We start from the raw sequence: 21,309 nt of genomic DNA on the forward strand, positions 1-21,309 counted from the left end.
TATATATATATATATATATATATATATATATATATATATATATATCACATAAGTACATTAGTACGTATTACATAGGTGTGGATATAAATTGTTCATGTCAATGTATAATTTGGTTTAAAGATATCTACAAATTAAATTCAGTTTTAAAATTTCAACTGGCTTATATTCAGCATTTCTGAATCAGGCAGCCTTCAGAATCAGAATCAATTCCAAGAACTTCTGGACTGTAATGTGGCCAAGCATTTTTGGACAGAAAACAAAACTAATATGTAAAGACAGGCTAATTAGTTACAATTTACTGCTTTGTTTTATTTTATTCAGATGGACAACTGTAACTGAAGCTCTGCTGCTGAAATTGACTAAGAATCAGCTGCTGGTTACAAGGACATACTCCTAAAGTAGGCTTTCATTTGGTTTACATACTAGATTAGGTTGAAGTTCATTACATAAGGACTCAGAGGCAGAGGTATCCTCAGACTTAAATTTAATTTAACTCAAGTATACTATGTGTATAAATATGCACAAGTATACACAATATATGTAAAAAATATGTATATGTGCATCACATGTGTATATTTATTATATTTATGCATACATTTTACATGTGTGTATAAATATTTTGAGATGAATAAATGTAAACAGGTGACAATCACTTAATTCATTAATTGGCTAAAAATGCATGTGAGTTTTAGCTGCATTGCTAAATCTTTTTTTTTTTTTTAATTTTTCAAAATAAATATGGGGGTAACTGTAAATGAGTGGCATCATTCTTGAATATCTGCCCACTTAAACGCTTAGATTCTTAAACACTTCTCTGTCATTGATTTGTACTTCATGGTATTTCTTTTATGATTTAATGGTTTAGACTATAGATTCTGAATTCAGATAGCCTGTATTAGATTTCTGTACTTTGCCATTGCATTTCTGTGGACAAATTGAGATCTCTCTTAATTTTTTATTGTGGGGTTATTGAAACTGAAAAATAGTAATGAGAGTAAAAGACTTAAAAGATGTGTTGAATGATGAAATAGATACCACTAAAAAGTATTTGTAAGCTAAAAGTGTATGAGGATTAACTTAGATATAAAGGGACATTATAAGAAAGAGACATGAATTAGCAATTAACATTTAATCATTTGCAAATAAAACACCTTTCCCAAAACAAGCCTGCATACTAGTATCTATTGTATTATATAACCAGAAGGGATGGCTTAGGCCAGATATTTTTATGTCTGTTTATCTGTGAATACTTCAGCTGTTGCTTTATTTCAGTGTTGAGCACATGCCTAGGCTGATTGTTTTTTGGAGATAAAATGGAAAGAGACTCTGACAGTTTTCACATCCATACACCTTGATATTCAGAGAGACCAAGATGATATTTTTTTTTGTATGGATCTCTTTTAGAATAAAGTAAACTTATTCCCCAGACACTGACCCTAAATAAGTCACAACTCTTCCATCAACAGATGTCTGGGTTTAGTGTTTATAAGGTTTAGGAGTTGTTGATAAAGAAATATATAACAAAAATCATGGTATTACTGGAAAAGGGAAAGAAATCAAGGCAACTGAATATATCCATTAAAATAGTGTGTACTCTATTCAATTCAGAGCTTCTCAAACATTCTGGTCTCTGCATGTTTTCACTAAAAATGTATTTAAGTCTCTAAAAATAGTAGATTGTATCTATTAGTATTTAACATATTAGATATTGGATTTTTGTCTTACTATCACCACACAATTCACATATTTTCATGTACAGACGTCTGGTATTCAAGGTTGCTATGGATTAAGGCTGGGTAATAAAGAAATACTCAGCAAAAATCATGGTATTACTAGGAAAGGGAAATAAAGAAATGGATGTAATTCTGAGAACTCAAAATGTCCATTAAAACAGAGTGTATAATCAGGTATGGTCATGCACAAGAAGCAGCAGGATCATAATTCAAAGCCGGCCTTAGCAACTTAGGGAAGCCTTAAGAAACTTAGTGAAACCCTGTCTCAAGATAAAAAATAAAAAGGGCTGGGCATGTGGCTCAGTGGTTCAATCTCTGGTACAAAATAAAACAAAACACTGCAGTGTGTGTATTTATAGATGCACATAGCATAATTTTGTCAAATTCATTATGCAAACAGTGGCCAAATTATGTTATGTACATATGTAAATATAACACAGTGCATTTCACCTGTATGTTTATCTATAAAGCACTAATCATAAATAAAGAAATGAGTGAAAGGAAGACCAGTAGAGCAGAGGAAGGAGGAGGGAGGGAAAATTGTGGCCACCAGGTACTGAATAAAATAAATTAAATTTCATTTATGTATTTTTGTAGAAATAGACTCAACAATTATGTAGAACTACAATTCACTAACAAGGGGTAAAATAGAGTGTGTACAACATGCATAGAATTTTCAAATGTTTTGGCCCCTGGAGGTTTTTTTTTAATAGTCTGAAAAATCTATTTAAGACCCTTAAAAGCCATTGTTGTAGGTTGTATTTATCTGTATTAACCCGATTAGAAATTAAACCTGAAAGAAATGAAAGAAAGTTACTAACATTCAAACGTAAAATAATTGTACACTAAGTAACAAAATTACAATAAGAACTTCAAAGGAAATACTTACTGAATGACCAAATACACCAGGGACTGTTTGAGAACTAGTAATATAAAATCAGATGTGATTTGGTGGGTGCAGAGAAGAAGATGTTATTTCATTTATTTTCCCACAGTAGCAATATACAATATGATTTTTTCTTTAAATTCTGTTTATATGTGTGTACCCCTACCCTTTCTGAGCCTATTCTCATTCCCATATTCTCACCTAGCAAGTGAGTTACTGAAACTAGGCTCATTCCAGTCTCTTTCCAATCAATTGCCAAACTAATTGTTTGAAAGATAGAATCATATTGCTTTGCTGCTAGGAAGATGATAAAGTCTTAGCCTCAGAACCAACTCAGATTCTTTACGGTGGCATTTAATTCTCTCTGGAATCTGATCCACTTCTACCCTTACTTTCCCACACTCATTCTCTCCTACTTTTGCCACTTTGTTGAATCTATCCCATGGTTCACCTGCATTTCCCATTCCCAGTGACACATTCACTTTTATACACAATGACTTTGGTCATGATAATTTATGTTTTGCTCTAACTGTCAAAATAGTTTTCGTCTTTAAATGAACAGTTTACTTCTGTTGTTATTTATATCTAAATACCACAGGTAATACAACCTCCATTTCCTAAAACCCAAGCATGTGGAGAAAAGGCAGTATTGATTCACACTCCAGTTCCCTCTGACTTAACTGAATGTGAGGTTGGGCAAGTTACATAAATGAAATTTAATTTACTTTATTCAGTACCTGGTGGTCCCAATGAGGTTCTCATTTTTAAAAAAGCATAAAAAGAATGCCTAATTAGTTCATATATAATATACGTGAAATATCTAGATTAGGTTCTAGTAGACAGCACAATTTAATAAATCATTTTTTGAACTTTTACATTTAATTGAATAACAAATATTTTGTTTAAAGCATTAGGATTTTTGTTATTTTTCTGCCTATAATACTTGAACAACATCTTCATCTTTTGTTAATACTATGAACAGATCAATATTTTTCATTGGAATCAGTCCATGTTTTGGTACTCCTAATGAAAAACAAAACAAGTAATAATATCAGGAAGAAAAGTCCTAATTTAATTAAAACTCAATTTAATTAAGACTAATTACATTGCCATCTATAGTGGAAAATAAACAAACTACAAGAAAAATTAAAATATATAGATTTCATTATGAATAGCATCATTTAAAGCCACAGGTTGATTGACCATAATATACAGATAGTATTTAGTGTAAAAATGACTAACAATATGAAACTATTCTTCATGAGAAAATACTCTGCATAAATAATCTAAGGAAAGGACCAAATTCAAGTTGAAAATCAAATTCAAACAGTTTACTTCCCACAGATGGAGTTGCTTCTGGAATGATTAATATTTGTGAACTAAAAATAAGCCTGAAATTGCAAGATTATATTTTGGGACTTGAGAAATTTAAATATTAAGTGGGGACTACTTTTATGCATACTGACTTTTGTCCCAGCATTTTTGAATTTGTTTTTGAAAATTGTGACAACTTACACTTTGGCATTAATGGATAATTATTCAGTTCACTCCTAATGAATCTCACTGCCTTAGATTTTGAAGTATGTTTTAGCACAATTTGTCATCTACAAACGTATTTGATAAAAATACCATCATGTTTAAATAATTTACTATTTTGATTACAAAGTGCCCATTTCCACTTTCTCAGTATTTGTAGGTTTTCAAATACATTAAGTTGAAATCAATTTTCCATGGGAAATTGTTGTTTTACAATATTACAAAATTGTCTTTTCTTCATAATTCTTTTCATAACATTTATTACTTCCTTATTTCTTAGACTATAAATGAAAGGATTTAATAAAGGAATAACTAGAGTATAAAAAATTGCAACAGGTATATCTTTATCCCCTTCATTAAGTGAATTTGGTCGAGTATACATGAAAAGAAGAGAACCATAGAATATGGAAACAGAAAGAAAGTGGGATACACAAGTAGATAGAGCTTTGCCCCTTCCTTCTTTAGATTTCATTGTAAATATAGTGAAAAGGATATAGAAATAAGAGATTAGGACAATAGTAATTGTAAGTATCAGAACTGACCCTGCCAAGATAATTATCATCAATTTGTTGATATAAGGGTCAACACAGGAGAGTCTGTATATTGGAAGGACATCACAAAAGAAGTGATTGATTTGATGAGACCCACAGAAAGTTAACCTAAATAAAAGTCCTACATGAACAATGGGATGCAGGTTTCCAGCTATGTAGGCTCCTGTGGTCATCTGAATGCAGAGCTTCTTTGACATCACGGTGTGGTACTGCAGTGGTCTGCATATGGCCACATAGCGATCATAAGCCATTGCTGCCAGAAGAAAGCAGTCTGCAGTCTCAGCAAGACAGAGAAAATAAAACTGTGCCATGCATTCATAGAGGGAAATCCTTCTGTCCTCAGAAAAGAAGTTCTCTAGCATCTTGGGAGTGATGGCACAGGAACAGCAGGAATCCATGAGAGCCAGGTTGCCCAGGAAGATGTACATGGGTGTGTGGAGACGGCGCTCCATGTAAATCAAGGCCACCAACCCTAGATTCCCCACCATGGTGACCAGATAGATGCCAAAGAACACCACAAACAGAAGGGTCTTCATGTCTGGGTGGTCTGTAAACCCGATGAGAATAAATTCAGTTGTAAATGATTGGTTGTCCTCAGTCATGTCTCTCTTTTTTGTTGAGATAGAAGTTAAGTAGATATAAGCTCCTAACAGAGAACATACAATTTTTCATTCAGTTTTTCTTTTAATGAGAGGAGTTCTTCAAGCATCCCCTCCTGTCTATGATTTACAGCTTTATTTACTTCTAAGAGTTCTTGTTGCCTTAAAATGTCTGTATCTCTGACCTCAAGCTATGACTCTAAACATTTATAAGAATGTTTTGATTAGTTCAGGGAGGATACTAAAAATGAAAATGTTTTATCTTCTCGCATTTCTGCAATGAAGCATAAAATTTAGGGTAGCAGTATTTGAACCATTGATCCCCCAAAATTTTGATGCTGTATATATATTTTTTAAATTTTTTTTAGTTGTCAATGGACCTTTATTTTATTGATTTATATGCGGTGCTGAGAATTGAACCCATTGCCTCACACATATTGGGCAAGCACTGTATTACTGAGCCACAATCCCAGCCTAATGTTGTACATTTTTAAGATCTCTAAAATAATTTTAAAATAGATTTTACTATCATATGTATTTTATGTGAGAAAACTATTTATATATTTATCCAAGAGAAGTGAATGTTATTTAAAAGCATATTACAGATGTATTAATTTTATATATTACAAATTGCACAAAGATCACTAACAACCAAGGAAGGTGTTATTCATCTTATTGAAAATTATCTTAGAAAGGCTAAAGAAATAAATGTCCACAGAATATCAATTCTCATTCTTTTTCTGGGAATTTTACTCATTTTCATAAATGCTGTCTTTTTCCATTTAATTAATCTGATTGATTTTTGTTTAAATCTATGTCTTTCTTCCTGTTCTGGAAGACATAGTTTATATACAAAGCTAGTAATTTTAGCCAAATGTCCTAGTACAGTGTGAATTGTGGAACATATTTTCTACACCCAGGCCATCTTCAATTTTTCATGTATAATTTATGAACAATTTTCTTATTTTATTATAAGTATCTTGAAGTTAGGTGTTACATACTTCTCTGAAAGGGGCTATACAATACTATAGGGAGAAGGCAAAATTAATTCTAAACCTACCTCAAACCTATGACCAGTCATAGGTGATCTTCATTTCAGTATCTTACTAATGATCTTCAGTGAACTTTTTGCCTCTGCATATTGAGATTGTTAACCCTGAAAAAGTGTCTACGAGGGAACTTTCAAAATCATAATATTAAGAAACTTTGATATCTTCCTTTTATCTAATTTGATTCTTCTCTACTGTTTCCCTTTCCTCAGAACATTATGTAAGATTCTTTAAAGTGTACCATAGTCAATTAAAAGTTAAATCAGAGCCACTTTCAAATTTCATTTTTAGCACTTATAAAAAGAAGAACCCTTTAAATCCTTGTCTCAAAAGCCCATTTCCTTATTACCTAGTGATTTATGGGATTATATTAACTGACAAACATAATTATAAATTCTGTATTTAAAAATTTGTGTTTATTTAGTCAAAACATAAAAATAAAGGTAGTAGAATTTGTTCACTCCAAGTATTTTATATAAACTGTATAATCAGTTAAAGAAAAAAGATAATACCTGAATTCTTCAAATAAACTTTTAAATCTTACCTGTAGATTTTGAAATTATGTCTTATAATCTGGAAGTCAGATGATTATAGTATTGCAACTCATCATAGTTCCCCATTCCATTCAGTTTTGCTAAAAGCTAAAACAAAAAGAAAGGAGTTTAATTTAGAAACGATGAAAAATGATAAATTAGGGAAGTAAATATTTGTTTTTGTTAATATTAACAATAAGACTAAGTTTTAATATTTCTCTTAATTTCATTTCAGTGAGAAGAGCTTTTTCAAAGTTCCGTATTTGCTTTATGGTGAATATTGCCAAATTTAGGAATAAAAATGTGTACATTCTTGCTAAAATATTTGGGATTAAGAGAATGAAAATCTCAGAGATTACCTATAGGTCAGTGTTAATAATATGTCTTTATACTGCCAAGTTAAAAGGTTTTCATCAAATTCTGAAGGGATTTTTCTTCACACATATAAGTACTTTCTGTGGAGATATTAAGTCATAAAAGCATACAAACCACTTGAAATTAATTAAAGATGTCCTTTGAGATAATTAGGTTAAAGCAAATGACATGCACTAAAAATTCTGATGATTACCTTGCTGGTTTATATGTAACTGGCTTACTTTATACAATTTATAAAATTCTATTTAACATGTTAACCAGAAAATGGCTCAGCTGGAGGAATTGGAATTAATGTAGTTCATGAAAACAAAATTAATTTGGAAAGAAAACTAGAAGATTGGCAGTTTCAGTGAAGGTCAAAAATTCTTCACTCTGGCAGGAATTAATCCCCATATTCTACAATGCATGTAGTAAAGTTATTATTTTATTTTTTCCTATATACAAATTACTGAGATTTTCACTTCTACTTCTTATTTTACAACCTACACTTTACTTTTCTTGTGCTGTGGTTTTAATCATCTTCATACTGCTAATCACACTTCATACTGCTAATCACACATACTGCTAATCTGTCAGTACATCTATAATTGGTGATTCCTTCCCCTTTCCTACAATTAGCACATTGACTTCATGAGGAAGGATTTTTTTTATATATCCAATTCTGTATTTCCAGATCTATGAATAGTGCTTGGCATTTTTTAATGCTTATTATTTGTTGAATAAATTTTAAAAAATTATATTTTCCTGCTCAAGATTCATAATAGAATTGCATAACTTTTCATACCAAATCCATTGTCCTTATTTTGGAGTTCCAGATACTCCACAATCTGTCTGCATCTTGTCTCTTGCTTTGCTGGTGAAATCACTGTCCTGTTCCTTGAACACCTGCCTCAGTTAATATGATAGCAATGTTCCCTCACCTATAGTGACTTCTTTTCCCTTTTCCATTGAGCTCTTCTTTGAGCTCAAACATGAATTCCTCCATGAGAACTTTTCTTGGTCTTTGTAATCAGATTTTTTTCCCTTTTATTCAGCTAAATGGTACTCACTGGACTTTATAGAAAAATTTCCACTTAATCATCTGTGACTTGAAATACATAGATCATAGTGGGCAGGAGACTACAACTTTTGTAAAGCACCTTTCAGTAAGTGCTGCTTCAATAATTGGAACATGAACAAAATGTAAAAGAAATAAAATCAGCAAAAGCAGGTAGACAGATTTGAAGACGTTGATACTGTTTGGGTGAGAGAGAATTATATGGGTGTTATGTGAATGGAGAGATTTGGTACATTGGAGGAAAAGAGAGAGAGTTGACAATTCTCTTGAAAGTCTGGTTTGAGGGGAGAGAGAAATGGAGGACTACTCTTAATTTCTGCCTAATTCATTAAAGGAAGCTACCATTCAATAAAGAAGACAAGGAAGGGATAATATTTAGGGGAATTTCAAGATTTGTGTTTTGATCATGTTAAATTTGAGATGTCTTTGAGACATTTAAGTTATCGTGTAAGATAGGCAGTTGGGTGTATGAATTTGGAGATTTGGAGAGTTAATGTGGCCTGAAATCCACATTTGGGGGACCATCTTAGTATTAAGATATTAACAGTAATAAAAATAGAGTCACATAAATAAAGATTAGAGAAAATTTATATCTTATATGTGAATTCTTGCACCCTAATAACAGACATGGGTAGAAGCAGAAGAGTCTTTCCCAATCATAGCTTATTATGTTTCAGGGTTTTTTTGGGGGGGGTGTTTATAAAGTCTTTTTTTCATTCCTAGGATGTAAGTGTAGGAATTGGGATTCTTTTGTGTTTGCTGTGAAGAGAGATAGGCTAGGGATTGACTTCTCTGAGTATGCATATTCTTGTGATTTTATTGATGTGCATATGCAAAGAGGAGACATGAGAACCAGTAAGGAAAGAATAAACAAATTTCTGGAACTACTGGCTAGTCCTGAATCAAATTTTAGTTCTCAATTCACAACATTCTAAAATAAAGTCTACTTTAATACTATGTAAAGAAATTAAACTATTGCATCAAAATAGACATGAAGACCAATGGAACATAATAGAAGACATAAAGACAAAATCCACATAGGTACAGTTATCTGATACTTGACAAAATTGTTAATGTGTCTTGGAGAACAAATAGTCTTTTTAACAAATTGTGCAGGGATACCTGGGTATTCAAATGTAGAAGAATGAAACTAGATTTCTATCTCAACCTGCACATAAATCAAATTAAAATGAACCAAAGACCTAGGAATTAGACCAAACACTCTGCAACTGCTGGAAGAAAACATAGACTCGATGCTTCAATGTATTGATGTAGGTACCTATTTCCTTAAAAAGATGCTAAAAGCTCAAGAAATAAAACCAAGAATCATTAAGTGGGAAGAAATCAAATTACAAACTTCTGCACAGCAAAGGAAATTATAAACAACATGAAAAGACAGCCTGAAAATGGGATAGAATCTTTGCCAGTTACTTCTCTGATAGGGCATTGATATCCAGAGTATGTAAATAATACAAAAAAAAAACCCTAACATCAAATAAATGAACAAAAGCCCAAATAACCCAATCAATAAATGGACAAAAAGCTAAATAGATATTTCTCAAAAGAAGAAATATAAATGTCCAACACATATATGAAAAAATGTTCTATATCCCTAACAAACAGGGAAATGAAAATCAAAATTTATACTGAGATTTCATGTCATTCTGGTCAGAATGTCAATTACCGAGAATATAAATAATAACAAATGCTGTTGAGGATGTGGAGAAAGTTACACTCTTACATTGTTTTGGGGACTGCAGATTGGTATGACCACTTTGGAAAACAGTATGGAGATTCTTCAATAAACTATGAATGGAATGGCCAGATGACCCAGCAATCCTACTCCTTGGAATTTGTCCAAAAAAAATCTAAAATCAGCATACTATTGTGATACAGCCACATCAATATCTAGCAGCACAACTCACAATAGCCAAAATATAGAACCAATTCAGGTGCTCATCAACAGATGGATGGATTAAGAAAATGTGCCATATGTATGTGTGTGTGTTATATGTGTGTATTTGTGTGTGTGCATATACACATATATACAATGGCGTTTTACTTGGCCATAAAGAAGAACAAAATTACTGCATTTGACAGAAAATGGATGGAAAAGAAAGACATCATTCTAAGTAAAATAAGATACACTCAAAATAATTAAGGGTTGAGTGTTTTATATGCAGAATCTAGAGCAAAGCAAGGGGGGAAAGAGTGGGGTATGGGATCTGATATCCTAAAGAGAGAGGGAAAGTCAGTGAAGTAGAAAAAGGAGATTGAGGAGGAGGAAGGAGGGTTAGGAATGGGGAGGAAAGTCAGAGTGATTTTGACAAAATTACACTATGTGGTTTTACAAATATACCACAATGTATTCTACCTTTATGTATATCTCTAAATCATCAACCAAAAATAAATAAATAGAGTAGAGGAAACACCAGCAGAGTAGAAGAAAGGGAATAGGGGGAGTGAAGAGTGGAGGGAATGGGGGGAACCAAGGACTGAATGGAGTAAATTAAATTTGTGCACATATGATTATGTCAGAAAGAATCCTGCTAGTATGTACAACTATAATGTACCAATAAAAAATCTGAACTATGGGAAAAAATTCAAAAATTCATTCATAAAAAGCTCTAAATGTGAGATATGGACTTAGAAATTTTAACACAAATGGAAAGGGTAAAATATGTGCTTGACTGACCCAGGATCACAAATAATCTTTCTTTTCTTTTGTTTCTCTCTCTCTTTTTTTTCCTTTTTCTCTTATAATTTTATGTGGGAATTTACTCTTGGATAACATCAATCCATGTATATGATCTTATCTCTAAGACAAATCAAGAGACAACTTTGAAAATTTTAAACTTTTCAAAAAAATGAGAATGAGGAGGAGGACTATAAAAAGAGAAAATGACAATAATACTGGTCAATAGTAGCCTTCAGATTAAAATAAAACAAAACTGTAGACCAAAACTGCATGATAGTGATTGCGTAAGAAATAGTATATAATGAGTACTTCAAATTAAAATATTTATAGATCATAAACATCACAAACACATTAAAAGACTGTCAAGATACAGAAATTACTTGCCCCAGAGTTGAAATATTTTAATATCTTTTATCTAGATAGTGCTATAAATAGATCCATGCAAAAAAGTCATGATTAAAGAAAAATTATAGAAAATTTGAAAATTAGAAGTAGCCAATAACTATATATAATTTGGATACATCTTATTACTAATAAAATATTAAAAAAGTCTCTTCACAATTTTGAATGTTTTATTCAGTGTTTGATATGCAAGTCTGTTTTATATTCCATAATATTGCTTTGAAACAAACAAAAATCCTTTATATAAAGAACTCAAAAAATTTAACACCCCCCCCCAAAAAAAAAACCAAATCATCCAATCAACAAATGTGCTAAGGATCTTAACAGACACTTTACAGAAGAAGAAATATAATTGATCAACAAATATATAAAAAAATGTTCAACATCTCTAGGAATTAGAGAAATGAAAATCAAAACTACACTGATTCTATCTCACTCTAGTCAGAATGGCAATTATCAAGAATACAAGCAACAATAAGTGTTTGCAAGGGTGTGGGGGAAAAGGTTCACTCATACATTTCGGGGGGGGGGCTGTAAATTGGTGCAATTACTATGGAAAGCAGTATAGTGATACCTCAGGAAACTTGGAATGGAACCATCTGTAAGGAAAATAAAAAGAGACACAGAGACAAGATACAGAGGCAGGAAAGATGGCTGCTCAACCAAGTGGCCACATTTATTCATATTAATAGGTTACATCTGGTCATTAGTACTATAAGTACATTATTGTTTATAGTATCAGTAAGGTTGCTTATTCTGCAGTTACATTCTACATTTACAGTGTGCAATGTCAGGAGTTTGTGCAGTTCTCAAGAAAGTTCATTGTCTAAAGTTATTGTTAGATGGGCAGATCTGGGAGCACCAGAGTTTTGTGAAACATTGTAGCTATCTGGCAAGCAAGTTCCTTTATTTCCAGGAGTTATGTGCCTGAGATCAAGGATGAGTTTGATAAGACTCTAGCACAGAATCTTCTCAAGCAAGGCATTACCATAGCAGCTAGACATTGCACACATATTTAGTTATTTTACTAGATCCTAGGAGAAACTGCAGGGCATTCTAAGGGTGGGAAACAGAGTGCCTGTTATCTGCTGGGAGTTTGCTCACCAGAGGAATGCTTCTCTATATATTTCCACAGTCAGAATCCCTACAACCACCATTTGACTCTGCTATCCCACTCCTTGGTTTATACCCCAAAGATTTAAGATCAACATACTACAGTGAAACAGTCACATCAGTGTTCATAGCAGCTCAATTCACAATAGCTAAACTATGGAACCAACCTAGGTGCCCTTCAACAGATGAATGGATAAAGAAAATGTGGTATACACACACACAATATACTATTATTCAGCCATAAAGATAAATGAAATTATGGCATTTGCCAGTAAATGGATGGAACTGGAGAATATTATGTTAAGCAAACTAAGTCAATCCCCAAAAAACCAAAGGCTAAGGCATATATATATATATATCAGCATCTCTCTATATATACAGAGAGATATATATAGATAGGATATCTATATCTATATCTATATCTATATCTATATATATCTATATATATATATATATATATATATATCTGCAACCATTATGGATCAGCATCCACATATCAGATGCTGATCCATAATAGTGGGAGTAGGGAAGAATGGAGGAACTTTGGTAGGGCAGAGGGGAGTGAGGAGAGGAGAAGATGTGTGTGGGTGGGATGGGTACAAGAATGAGTCAGATATTGTTACCATATGTACATTTATGATTGCATGATTGGTGTGATTTTGCATCTTGTACAGCCAGATGAATGAGAAGTTGTGCTCCATTTGTGTACAATATGTCAGAATGCATTCTGCTATCCTGTGTGACTAATTAGAACAAAATTTCTTCTTCCCCATGTGTTAAAATCCATTGTTAATTATTCTGTAAAATAGGTGAGTTTATTCCTTCTGAATTCACTCTTTTCACATTCTTGGGATCTCATTTAAATAAAACTTTATTACACTAAAAATAGATTACAACAATTACTTTGTTTCTCATTTCTCTTCCTCCACATTAACCTACAAGTTTCTGCCAGATTGTTTTTCTAAAAAAGAAAAATCATTACATAATTTTACATTTAGTTTGAATGATAGGTCAATTCACTGAGGCTTTCAACAGAACTCTCTCACTATTCCACAAGACCAATGAAAGCAATTACAGTTACCCTTATGTTTCCCTTGATTTACCCTGATAAGTAATTTGGATTAAAATTTTCCAAACAATTTTTTAATTCTAATACCTATCTTAAAATATGTAACTGAATGATTTAATGTCACATATTAAGTACAAGACATTTATTTTTCTATGTTCATCGTTTATGCAAACATTTTAATAAATTGAATCAATTTGTAGATGTTGGCATTTAAGAATATTATAAGTTCTCATAACTTTTTCTAGAACATTTATTACCTTCTTACTTCTTGAACTGTATATAAAAGGGCTTAAAAATGCAATTACTATTGTAAATTAATGTCACTAGTGTATCTTTACCTTCTTCTCCAAATGGTCTAATACACATGAGGTGAAAAATGTTGATATTAAGAGTGAGAAAAAGTGGGATGCACAGGTTGAAAGTGCTGTACTTCTTCCCTCCTTGGATTTCATTTAGAAAGTTGTGAAAATAATACAGAGATAAGTGATCAAGACAGTAGAAATGGTATATATTTGGATTGGCAACAACAACAACAAAGAGAGAGGGGGCGGGCATCAGTACAGGAGAGCCTATACAAAACAATTTTACAAAAAAAATGATTAATTAGATTAGACCTGATATACATGAGCCAATATTTCAAGGGCAGAAGTAACACGGGATGGTAAAATAATCTTTCTTTTCTTCCAGAATTTGCTATAAGTCTTTGGCTTTAGCATACTTTGAATACACAATTTTATATAAAAGCCTACAATTATTCAAAATATGTATTATTTTAAAAATACATTTTTTGTTAGCATTCTCTGTGTCTTATTCTTGTCTACACTATATTCAATATACAATTTTCTATTCATTCACATATTTTAGGGAAGTTTTTTCAGACTTTTGTAACTAGAGGCTTATCATCAATAAATAAAATAATTTTCCCATTATATTTTAGGTTTTCTTCACTTTTAAAATATCCCTAAATTTGAATATTTTGAAAATTATTTATGAATATACAAAAGTACAATTTTTGTCATTATCTATCTAAGCAATGCTTATTGATAAATAAGCTGAAAATATTTTTTGTACTCTGGAAAAGTTAGTTACTGTTTTATTTAAGAGACACTCTATCAGAATATAAAAGTGAAATCTCATTTTCTCTTCTTGGTTGCAAAGTATAATAATTATTCTTAATCAGAAACAACTTTACTATACACCCAAGAATTATTTTACATGGTCATTTACAGACTACCTGTATATATGATAATAAAACTCTGGTGCGTTTATGCTTAGAATACCTGAATAAGCCACTTATTGTGTTGCATGATTTTTTTTCATAGTGTCTGAAATTTAGAGACAAACTGAAAACATAAGTATATAAAATACAAAAGCAATGACTATATTAAGTATTTTCAAGAAATGAACATTTATGTTTATGTTATGTGATACAGCATGTTATGCACTATGTTATAATACAACATTCTTGTGCTGTATTGAATGATAAATATTTTATTATAACTACCTGGAGATATTATATTCTTCAGTATGGGGAAATTCATATTAAAAATTTGAACTTTTAAACATTGAGGAATAGATTATTAAAACAAAGACAGTCGCTCTACTCATGGGTCAGTGACAATAATTATGTTAGCATCAGGGCTTTCAAACATCTTTGTTTTTACCTCTAATCATGGTATTCCTTCAGTTTTTAGTGTTGTGACACACATTTTCTCAGACTGCATCCATCCTTAATATAGTTTTTTTTTTTTGGGGGGGGTTCATTGATATTTTGGGAACCATGCCCCTCAGGCTAGGAATTTGTGCAGAATTATTCTGATGTGAATGCCAAGGAAATCCTTTAAAATCAATGGATAACTTTAATCTTGTCCCAAGGGTAACATAATTATTGTCACTGTGATGAAGATGTGCAATAAGAAAAACTTAGAGGAGAAAATATTTATTTTGAGTTTTTGGTTTCAAATGTTCACTCCATAATTGGCCGCCTTCATTACTCTGGGTATCAAATGAGGTAGAACATCATGGCAGAAGGGTGTGGTAGAGGAGCATAGCTTCAGGGTGGCAAGCAAGACAGACAGAGAAAGGAGAAGGGTCCACAGGGAAGAGGAATCCTTCCCTGAGAGGACCCCAATGACCTACAATCTCTAGTCATGACCCAAGTGCCTACAGTTATCAAATAGTCCATTCAAACCAGGTTGGACCAATTATGTAACAGCTCTTATAATCTAATAATTTTACCTCCAAACATTTCTGCATTAGCATAGGATATTTGGGGGGAATCTTCATATCAAAACAATACTATTCTTCCTCTGACCCTCAAAAAATCATGCCCATGTCACAATGCAAAATACATTTAGTGCATCTCCTAGATACTGTCTTAACAGATCCAGCATTGTCCTAAGTCAAAAGTCTCACCAGAGACTCAAAGCAAACTCTTGGATGTGAACCCATGAAACAAAAGCAACTTTCATATAACCTACACATAATGCACAGAGTAAATATTTATATTCCAAAAGGATGTGTAGGGGCAAAGAAAGAAGGGATTGGACAAAAATCAAGATCTAAACCCAGCCAGGCAAACAATCTCTATAGCTCACCTTCTAGTATATGGGGTACATGGTAGCAAAATATGATCTCCAAAGGGCATGGCCAGCCCTGCCCCTTTGACTTTGCTGGTTGAAGCCCATGTGGCCTCTCTGTTAACCTGCTTATTTACTTGGTCAGCAGATGTTCTCTCCTACTGGCATTTTTTTTGGCATCTTTTAATCCTGATGCAACTTTGGCATAACCTTCAAACAAAATTCACCTTCACACAAAATCTCCAGACATGAACAAAATGTAAACAAGTGTTTTGCCAAGATATAACTCAAATGATCTCTGGTCCAATTCCCAACAGAATTCTCATTCCCCTCCGAAAATTCATGAGCAAAGTCTTTGGTTTTCCTCATTCATATCTCCATTCTGTGTCTTCTAATCTCACACTACAATTGCCCATTAAGCTCCATATGCAGTGTTCTAAGTCTTCTCCAGTTGTATCCTCAAATTTTTTGGATCTTCTGCCACAAATCAATATGAAAAGCTAAAGCACATGGTGTTATTAGTCACAGCAGAGACTCCACTTCTTCACACCAGTTTCTGTATTCATTTTTTCTTGCTGTGACCAAAATATCTAAAGAAGAACTAATTAGAAAAAGAAAACTTAATTTTGAACTCCTTGTTTCAGAGTTTCAACCAATGCTCAGTTGGGTTCATTGGCCTGGGACCCAAGGGAGGTGAAACATCATGGTAGAATGGTGAAGCTGAGGATCACTTCTCTGCTGGTGGTGGTTGAGATGCAGAGAGAGATAGGAAAAGAGTCTCAGGGAAGAGGAAACTTCCAGAGTGTAACCCCAGTGACTTACCTTCCACCTGCCTACAGTTACTATTGTGTTAGTCCACTAAAAGTATGAAAGACCAATTAGCTTTGAGCTCTCATAATCAAATGATTTCATTCTTGAATAGTCTTGCACTAACATAGGATCTTTCTGGAAACACCTGAGATCCAAATAATAAAAAAGCAGATAACACATTTCAAATTTTTTTTCCTTTTTCTTTGTCCATTTCTTTGATGAATATTTTTGTTCAGTGGCCAACAAAACAAGTAATAAAGTCAAGCAGAAAAAAATTGATTTAATAGATATTTTCAGTAATTGCATTTTCATTTATAATTGACATTTAAGCAAACTACATGAAAAAATAAAAATTGAGAAGAATTTCATTATAAATAGCATCACTCTTAATCATGCATTATAATCATACCTAGTAGTGAGATTTGTCATGCCATATTGATACAGACACATAGCATAATTTTATTGTTCTTATTCTTTCGTGCCTTCCCTTTATCTCTCCTCATTCCTCAAACAGGTCCAATTTTTCTACTTTATCAATCTCCTTTCTGTTACTATTATTATTCTAATTAGCACATGATAATTATATGTATAAGTGGGATTCTTTGTGGTATAGTCCTATGTGGACAGAGCATAATTTGGTAGATTTTATTCCCCTGTACTTTCCCAGGCTCTCCCATCCTTCCTCATGTTGCCTTTTTCTGTACTGAAATAGCATCATTTTAAATTACAGGCTGTTAAATCACAGTGTACAGTTACTCTGTTAAAGAGAATTGGAAAGTAAAATTGATTTACACTAAATATGAAAATATTAATTATTAGAGAATAAATATTCTATATGAATACATGTTAAGCATAATCTCTTGAAAGAAAAAATCAAAACCCAATTCAACCATACAGTTTAATGAAATGTTAATATTTAGAACTTGGAAAATGCCTTTGATTGTAAAATTATGCTTAGGATATGAGAAATATAACAACAGTATTAAATAGAAGCTAGTTTTTCGTATGCTGATGAGTATTCCTAGATTTGATGATTTTGTGGAAAATTGTAAAAAATTGCAATCTGACACTCATGAATAATTATTTAGTTCACTCTTGAATTATCTTATGACATTTAATTTTGAAGTATATTTGTGCACACACAATCTCTTTGGAACTAATTTGCATCAAATATCATCAATATTTTAATAATTTAGTATTCTCAGTATGAATATGTGCCATTTTCTCAGTATTTGTAGGTTTAGAAAAGATGGTATCAAGTTCCAGTAAATTTTTAAGGAGAGATGCTATATGTTATAGAAAGTTACAAAATTGACTTTTGCTTAAAAACCTTTTTATAGCATTTATTACTTCCTTGTTTCTTAGAGTATAAATAAAAGGGTTTAATAAAGGAACTATTAGAGTATAAAAAATAGCAACAGGTGTATCTTTGTCCCCTTCTTTAAATGAACTTGGTCTGGCATACACAAAGAGAAGAGAACCATAGAATACGGAAACAGAGAGAAAGTGGGATGCACAAGTACATAGAGCTTTGCCCCTTCCCTCTTGGATTTCACTGCAAATATAGTGAAAAGGATATAGAGGTAAGAGATTACTACTATGGTAATAGTACAGATTAGAAGTGACCCTGCCAAGATAAGTACCATCAATTCATTGATATAAGGGTCAACACAGGAGAGTCTATATAATGGAAGGATATCACAAAAATAGTGATTGATTTGATGAGACCCACAGAAAAGCAACCTAAATAAAAGTCCTACTTCAATCATGGGATGCAGGATTCCAGGTATGTAGGCTCTTATGGTCATCTGAATGCAGAGTTTCTTTGACATCAGGGTGTGGTACTGCAGTGGTCTGCATATGGCCACATAGCGGTCATAAGCCATTGCTGCCAGAAGAAAGGAGTCTGTTGATTCAGCAAAACAGAGAAAATAAAATTGTGTGATACATTCATAGAAGGAAATTCTTCTGCCCTGGGAAAAGAAGTTCTGTAACATCTTGGGAGTGATGGCACTGGAACAGAAGGAATCCATGAGAGCCAGGTTGCCCAGGAAGATGTACATTGGTATGTGAAGACGGCGCTCCATGTAAATCAAGGCCACCAACCCTAGATTCCCTACCATGGTGACCAGATAGATGACAGAGATTACCACAAACAAAAAGGTCTTCAGATTTGGGTTATCTGTAAATCCCATCATGATAAATTCAGTTGTCATTGAGTGGTTGTCTTCAGTCATCTCTGTGTTGTCTGTTGAAATAGGAATTGTTGAGATATAAGATTCTAATTGAAAGTATCTAATTTTTCTCTCTTTTTTATAGCATGTAGGGAAATTTCTTCTTTATCATTCCCTGCTATTTCCATCAGACAGCTCCACATACTTCTAGGGTCTTTTGTTCCATTGAAGAGTCAGCATCTATAACCTAATGCTGCAACTCTCAAAATTAACAGGTGTATTTTGATAAATCCAGGGATGAGGTTTAAAGTGGAGAAGTTTATCATTCAGTATTAATGCATAATAGGATAAAAATTTGGCCCAATTAATTAATTTCCCCCAATAATTTTAGTGTGAGTGTTTAAGACTATAAAATACCCTGGTTGTGGTGGCACCCACCTGTAATCCCAATGATTTGGGAGGCAGATTCTGAAGGATGGCAAGTAGGAGGCTGTGTGAACAGCTTAAGAAGATCCTGTCTCAAAAATAAAAAAAATAAAAATAAAAAGGACTAGGGAAGTAGCTTGGTGGCAAAGCAAATATGGGTTTAGTCCCCAGTATCCAACAAACAAAAATAAAAACATACCCAAAATAATTTTAAAATAAAGTTTCCTATAAACACATATTTTTTAAACTAAGAAACAGTATTTTATACATACTACTGGAAAAATGAATATTTTAACATATATTATACATGTTAATTAGTCTGATTTGCAAAACAGTAAGGACTAAAGAGGATACTTATCTAGAAGAAAAATTAACATCGAAAGCAAATGGTATAAATTTTCATAGATCATCCCTCTTTGATCCCTTTTTCCAATGTTACACCCATTCATGAACACTCATTCTGTGAATTCCATTATTTTCATTGATTTATTTTTTCCAAATTCTACATTATTTCTTTTTTTTCCTAAGGCACAGTTGACATGTAATGCTACTTAATCAAATTTTAACTGAGTATTCTAGATCCCACTGACCTCATTTTTTAAATTGTAGAGCATATGTTCTTTGCCCAACACAATCTACAATTTTTCATGTATTATCTAAATTTCATTACTCATTTACATGTATGTACACAATTTCCTTATTATAATAATTCCCAGACTAGTTGTAACATACTTCTATAAAAGGAGATGTACAATTTTATGGGGAGAAGGCCAAATTAAGTCCAACTGACTTAATTAGGTTTGTTATTGGTGAACAAGTATAGGTCACCTACTTTTCAGTTTCTTACTCATGATCCCTATTGACCTCTTTGCCTCTGCATACTTAACCTGTTAGTTTTGAGAAATTTTTCAAAATCATCATCTTAAGAAATTAAAATATATATCTTTTATCTAAATTACCTCTTTTCTATTAGAATATGATATAAATTCTTGAAAGTTTACCATGGTAGAAGTCAAGGAAATAAAAACAGATTAACCTTTATACTTCAGTTTTATCACTTGAAAAAAAAGATAAAATGTTTTACATCTGGACAGAAAATTAGAATTCAAATTTTGTCTTGCTTTTAAAGTTTATTTCCTCTTATTACTTAATGATCTGATGGGGTGTGTTGATTGACAAATCTAATCATATAAATTCTATTATCAAAATGTATTTGTATTTCTAAAGTCAAAACATTAAAAGGTAGTAGATTAGTTTTTTCTCAAATATTAAAATAAGCCAAAATATTAATGTAAGCCTGGTAATAAGTTAATTAAATATAAACAGCTTTAAATGAATGTCTAAATTATTTAATATGCTTTTTGGTCTAACATTTGTATTTGGGAATTATATGTTATAATTGGAAAATCAGAAGATCATAACATTGTATATTATCTTAGTTAACAACATTGTTGAATTTTGAGAAGTTAGAGAAATAAATAAGAAATTAAAATTTAGAAATAATAAAAAATGGTAAAAAAGAGTAGTAAATATTTACAGTTACTGAAATTTAAATTCAGACACATCTTTACCTAGAATGCATTGAGAAGAGTTGAAATTTCCATGTTTCCTCTCAGAATTAAAGAATATATTTCTGTACATTTTTGCTAATATTTGGGATGAACCAAGGAAACTCTGAGACTCACTTTATAAGTCAGTGTTGATCATATGTCTGTACAC

The 21,309-nt window shown here is 32.2% G+C and overlaps 1 protein-coding gene and 1 pseudogene across 1 annotated transcript; both read right to left on the minus strand.

The window, feature by feature from the left end:
* Positions 1-4,339: 4,339 nt before the first annotated feature.
* On the minus strand, positions 4,340-5,308 carry LOC107136074 (olfactory receptor 5K3-like). The gene has a single exon (XM_015478293.1). The coding sequence runs from the start codon at positions 5,306-5,308 to the stop codon at positions 4,340-4,342; it is 969 nt and encodes a 322-aa protein (XP_015333779.1).
* A 12,975-nt stretch (positions 5,309-18,283) lies between these two features.
* On the minus strand, positions 18,284-19,227 carry LOC107136075 (annotated as a pseudogene).
* Between the last annotated feature and the right edge of the window lie 2,082 nt (positions 19,228-21,309).

This window comes from Marmota marmota, unplaced genomic scaffold (genome assembly GCF_001458135.2).
Source record: "Marmota marmota marmota unplaced genomic scaffold, marMar, whole genome shotgun sequence".
Taxonomy (NCBI): Eukaryota; Metazoa; Chordata; class Mammalia; order Rodentia; family Sciuridae; genus Marmota; species Marmota marmota.

Coding starts and splice junctions, on each gene's coding strand:
- LOC107136074 (XM_015478293.1), bottom strand. CDS start 5,308: ATGACTGAGGACAACCAATCATTTACAACTGAATTTATTCTCATCGGG.